Source organism: Cajanus cajan, chromosome 10 (assembly GCF_000230855.2).
Source record: "Cajanus cajan strain Asha chromosome 10, NIPB_CcT2T_4, whole genome shotgun sequence".
In the NCBI taxonomy this organism is placed as follows: domain Eukaryota; kingdom Viridiplantae; phylum Streptophyta; class Magnoliopsida; order Fabales; family Fabaceae; genus Cajanus; species Cajanus cajan.
The window spans coordinates 29,469,519-29,475,587 of record NC_138526.1 but is presented as its reverse complement, the minus strand read 5'-3'; the positions used below and the strand labels follow the sequence as shown (position 1 = coordinate 29,475,587).

Here is a 6,069-nt window from a genome sequence, read left to right as displayed (position 1 = left end):
TTTCAAAATTTTCAAGCATAGCTCAACATGAAGTTCCTCAAACCCTCACAATCACAATGCTTTCTCGACTAAGAAGCAAATTAACACAATGATAAACCATGTACCTACACCTAAAACACACTAACACAAAATAACTGAATTTAAAGGCATGCTAACTTGTTTTGGGATTAAGAATGATGGGTTGCCTCCCATAAAGCGCTCGTTTTCTGTCACTAGCTTGACAAACCAAAGCTTCAGGGGTTCTCCAATGCAACGGTGGAATAAGCTCGCTCAATTTCACCGCCCAAGTAGAGTTTAAGTCTTTGGCCATTTACCACACAGCTCTTCTTGGAGGAAACATCCTCCACTTGTATTGCTCCATGAGGCTTAACTTGCTTAACTCTGAGTGGCCCTAACCACTTTGACTTCAGCTTCCCTGGAAAGAGTCTCAACCGGGAGTTGTAAAGGAGCACAAGTTGTCCCGGATGAAACTCTCGCTTTAGAATCTTCCGATCATGATACAACTTTGTCCTTTCCTTGTAGTGCTTAGCTGACTCGTAAGCGTTGAGACGCAATTCTTCCAATTCATTCAGCTGTAACTGTATCTTCTCAACTAATTGGGTTGGATCAAAATTCAAGAACTTGATAGCCCAGTATGCCTTATGTTCCATCTCAACCGGCAAGTGACATGCTTTACCATAAACCATCTAAAATGGTGACAGTCCAAGAGGTGTCTTATAGGCAGTGCGATAGGCCCAAAGTGCATCATCCAACTTGAGAGCCCAATCTTTCTTGCTTACATTCACTTTCTTTTAAAGGATACGCTTGATTTCCCGGTTTGAGACCTTTGCTTGCCCATTTTTTTGCAGGTGATAAGGAGAAGCCACCTTGTGTCGCACATCATAGTGTTCCAACACCTTCTTTAATTGAGAGTTGCAGAAGTGAGTTCCCCCATCACTGACCAAAACTCTTGGAACGCCAAACCTAGAGAAGATGTTTTTCTTGAGAAACTTGATCACGGTCTTAGCATCATTATTTTGTGCAGCCGCAGCCTCGACCCATTTGGAAACATAGTCTACATCCACTAATATGTACTCATTTGAGTAAGAGGAAGGTAAGGGCCCCATGAAATCGATCCCCCAGCAATCAAAGACCTCTACTTCAAGCATGTTTTGCAATGGTAGCTCATGGCGTTTGGAAATATTTCCGATTCTCTGACATCTATCACAACTCTTTGCATGTTCATAGGCATCCTTAAATAATGTTGGCCAAAAGAAACCCGATTGTAGGACTTTGGCTGCAGTTCGTTCACCATTGAAATAACCTCCATAGGGGGAATTATGGCAGTGCCACAATATGTTCTTGGCTTCATCTTGAGTTACACACTGCCTTAGCATATTATCAGCCGCTACCTTGAAGAGATAAGGGTCATCCCAAACATAGTAATTGGCATCACGGAAAAATTTTTCTTTTGCTACCAAGTATAGTCTTCCGGAATGATACCAGTTGCTTTAAAGTTCGCCATGTCAGCAAACCACGGACGTTCTTGCACTAACAACAAAGCTTCATCCAGAAAATCATCCTTGATTTCACCCTCCTTGCAAGTAACTTCTTCATTGACTAATCTTGAGAGGTGATCAGCCACTAAATTCTCAGAACCTTTCTTATTCTTTATCTCCAAGTTGAATTCTTGCAGTAGCAAGACCCAACGGATTAATCGAGGTTTTGATTCAGCTTTGGTGAGCAGGTATTTAATGGTTGCGTGGTCAATGTATACAAAGACCTTGGATCCAATAAGATAAGCTCAAAATTTCTCCAAGGCATACACAATGGCTAGCAACTCTTTCTCTGTGGTTGCATAATTTAGCTGTGCTCCATTCAACACTTTACTAGCATAATAAATAGAGTGAAACACCTTATTCCTCCGCTGACCCAAGATAGCTCTAACAGCATAGTGGCTGGCATCACACATCAACTCAAAGTCATCACTCCAATCCGGAGCAACAATCATAGGGGCTGTGGTAAGTCTATTCTTCAAGGTCAAAAATGCTTTCATGCACTTTTCATCAAAGAGAAAGGGTTGGTCCTTGTTCAATAAGGTGCACAAAGGTTTGGCGATCTTAGAAAAGTCCTTGATGAACCTCCTGTAAAAACCGGCGTGCCCAAGGAAGCTACAAACACCCTTAATATGAATTGGGGGAGGCAATTTCTCAATCACATTAACCTTGGCCTTGTCCACTTCTATTCCTCTAGCTGAAATTTTATGGCCAAGATCAATACCTTCTTGAACCATAAAGTGGCACTTCTCCCAATTCAGAACTAAGTTGGTATCAATGCACTTCTTCAAAACTAGCTAAAGATTCTCCAGACATACATCATATGAAGACCCAAAAATAGAGAAGTCATCCATGAAGACTTCAATACATTTCTCCACCAAATCAGCAAAAATTGCCAGCATGCATCTCTAGAAGGTAGTTGGTGCATTGCAAAGACCAAAGGGCATTCTTCTGTAAGCAAACACCCCGAATGGGCATGTGAAGGCAGTTTTTTCTTGATCCTTGGGATTAACAACAATTTGGTTGTACCCCGAGTACCCATCTAAGAAACAGTAGTACGCTTGACCGGCCAGTCGCTCCAACATCTGATCCATAAAAGGAAGAGGAAAGTGGTCTTTCCTAGTGGCTTGATTTAACTTCCGGTAGTCTATGCACATTCTCCAGCCTATTACTGTTCTTGTTAGGATCAACTCATTCTTCTCATTGGTTATCACAATCATTCCTCCCTTCTTTGGCACGACTTGTACGGGGCTTACCCACTCACTGTCTGAACTTGGATATATCATCCCAGCTTTCAAGAGCTTTAGAACCTCTTTTCTCACCTCCTCCTTCATAATGGGATTTAGTCTTCTTTAAGCCTGAGCTACTGGCCTGTAATCACTCTCCATGTTTATTTTGTGCATGTAGTAAGCTGGATTGATGCCTTTAAGGTTAGAAATGGACCACCCTATAGCTTCCTTATGCACCTGCAAGACTTTAATCAATTTTTGTTCTTCCAGTTGAGACAGGGAGTTACTAATGATGATTGGTTTTTCACCATTTGGCTCCAAAAAGACATATTTGAGGTGAATTGGAAGTATCTTCAACTCTGGCTTAGTGCTCACTAGTGTGCTGTCACCTTTTAACTCCTCATGGTTGGCATCACTAGGTGGAATCTCCTTGAAAGTATTTAGGTGCTGCAAGCATTCAGACATTTCAATCACATCCTCCTCATCGAGTTCATCCATAGTATCAGTTAACACATATTCAAGAGAAAATGACTTTTTTAGTTGTTGTGTAGCCTCAAGCACTACCTCGTCCTGCACATCCATTCGGAAACAAGCACCTTTATCATTCAGATGGGTCATAGCTTCAAATACATTAAAAGTGATCACCTCATCATGGACCCTCAATTTAAATTCACCATTCTCTATATCAATGATTTCTCGTGCAGTCTTCATAAATGACCTCCCCAAGATAATAGGAATAACATAGTCTTCTTCCATATCCATAACCACAAAATCAGCTGGAAATATGAATTTGTCAACTTTAACGAGCATGTTTTCAATCACACCATAGGGATACTTGATAGACCGGTCAGCTAGTTGCAAAGTCATGCAGGTCAGTTTTACTACCACCTGGCCAACTCTATCTAACATAGACAAGGGCATGAGGTTAATGCTTGCACCCAAGTCTAGCAGTGCTCTTCCAACTGATAGGTCCCCAATAGTGATTGGAATTGTAAAACTTTCAGGGTCCCATAACTTGGGAGGTAAGTTCTTTTGAATTATGGCATTGCATCCCGCTTCCAACTCAATAATCTCCTGCTCAATGAACTTTCTCTTCTTTGTCAAGAGGTCTTTCATGAATTTTGCATAAGTGGGCATCTGTTCCAATGCCTCTGAGAAAGGAATGTTGATTTGAAGCTTCTTAAAAAGCTCCATGAAGCGTGCAAATTGCTTCTCTTTATCCTTTTTTCTTGGGGCTGGGGGATATGGAATATCCTTGGTACTAGACACCTTGGATTTCATTTCAATTCTCTTGCTAGCTGGCTCTTTGATTTTTTAACAGCAACTTCCTCAGCCAACTCTTCTCCCTCTATGACATTCTCTTTTGCATTTTCTATTTTTTTTTTATTTTTTTCATTATTTTTTTCACCTCTCTCTGTCTCTTCAACCTTGTTTTCTTGTTGCTCTTCCTCATCCTCCAACACACCCACTCTCTTACCACCTCTTGTTGTAATTGCACTACAATTCTCCTTTGGATTAGTATGAGTATTGGCTGAAAAATTTCCACCAGAATTTTCAGCCAATTGTTTGGCCAGCTGCCCCATTTGAATCTCCAAATTCTTTATAGATGCTTCAGTATTCTCGTGGTTAGAGATTGAGACCTGCATGAACTGATTCAATGTTTCTTCTAATTTAGACTGCCTGTCATACAAGTCAGGCCTTTGCATAGGAGGTCTACTAGATTGAGAAATATCATTCTGGTTCCATCCTGTGCTAGGGTGTGATTGCCAATTCTTCCCATAATTACCACCATAATTTCCTCCTTGTCAAGCTTGATTCCCCATGTAATTTACCTCTTCCCCATGAGATGGGAAAGTATCAATGCACTGCCCGTGAGGATGATTCAACCCACAAAGATCACAACTTAGAACTTGATGTTGAGTGGATTGTAGTTGTTGTGGAATCCGAGCAACTTGCTTGGTAAGAGCCTCAATTTGCTGGGACAAGAGCTTATTTTGAGCTAATAAAGCATCTTGAGATCCCAACTCTAGAATTCCTCTTTTCTGTCTTGACTCCCTTTCAGCTAGTAGATCATAATCATTTGCTGCCATTGCATCAATCAACTCTATAGCCTCCTCCGGTGTTTTGAAATGCATACTACCTCCAGCTGAGGCATCCAATAGAATTTTCACCCGTGGCTGCAATCCACCCAGAAAAATATTAACCTGAGTAAGGTCATCAAATCCATGACTTGGACATCTCCTCAACAAGGATTTGTATCTCTCCCAAGCCTCGGAAAGAAGTTCATCTTGCTTCTGAGAGAATGTGACAATCTCACTTTTTGCTTGATTTATCTTAGCAAGAGGGAAGAATCTTGCCAAGAACTTTGTCTGTATGTCAGACCACCTAGTTAAGCTTTGATGTGGTAGAGCATTGAGCCACATCTTAGCTTTCCCAAGTAATGAGAAAGGAAACAACTTCATCCGAATCACCTCTTCAGGAACTTGATGTATCTTCATTGTGCCACAAAGCTCAATAAAAGTATGAAGATGCGGATATGGGTCCTCATGATCAAGACCCACAAATTGATTATTCTGAATCAGATTCAACAGTGTTGGCTTCATCTCAAAATTAGTGGCAGCAATTGCAGGAGTGGCAATGCTAGAGAAATGAGTAGTACCAGTAGCAGCTGCATGATCACCAAGAGTAATTCTTGGTCTTTCCTCTACCATTTCAGCTTCCTCTAAGATTTTAGATAAAGAAGGACTGAGAGAGGACGAAGTAGCCTCTCTGTGTTGTGCCTGCTTGGCTAGTAACCTTTGCTTCCTTACTGCTCCCCTGTTCCTCCTAGCTATTTTCTCAATTTTTGGGTCGTAAGCTAAATCACTAGCAGGAACAGTACCTCGCATAAACCAGAATCACAAAGCTACAACAAACAGTCAGCAAAACAGATACAATGAATTAAAAGAAAAGGAATATAGTAATTTCAAAATGTAAAAGAATAAATGAATCAAAGCCTAGATTAGCAATCCAAGTGACTTTGCCTAAGTATTGAGACGCAAGTCCCCGACAACGGTGCCAGAAACTTGTTATCTCCCTTGGCAAGTGTACCAAATCGTATAAGTAGTTCAATGAAAGTATGAGTATCGTCTCCCAAGGGACTTGCGCAACACTTTGCAATTTCACTTGTTATACTAACTAATCTACCGAAAAGAAATAAGAGTTTGATTTGCTGCAGTAAATAATGTAAACAAGCAATAACAATTCTTTTTGGTATTTTGGTAAACACTTAGAGTGCAAAACTTGATTCTAATGCAATATTAATA

At 40.7% G+C, this 6,069-nt stretch overlaps 2 protein-coding genes across 2 annotated transcripts; both read right to left on the bottom strand.

The window, feature by feature from the left end:
• Positions 1–233: 233 nt before the first annotated feature.
• LOC109793649 (uncharacterized) lies at positions 234–686 on the bottom strand. Its single transcript, XM_020353109.2, has one exon. The coding sequence runs from the start codon at positions 684–686 to the stop codon at positions 234–236; it is 453 nt and encodes a 150-aa protein (XP_020208698.2).
• A 2,201-nt stretch (positions 687–2,887) lies between these two features.
• Positions 2,888–4,045, bottom strand: LOC109793651 (uncharacterized). The gene has a single exon (XM_020353110.2). It carries the CDS (start codon positions 4,043–4,045, stop codon positions 2,888–2,890), a length of 1,158 nt encoding a protein of 385 aa, XP_020208699.2.
• Between the last annotated feature and the right edge of the window lie 2,024 nt (positions 4,046–6,069).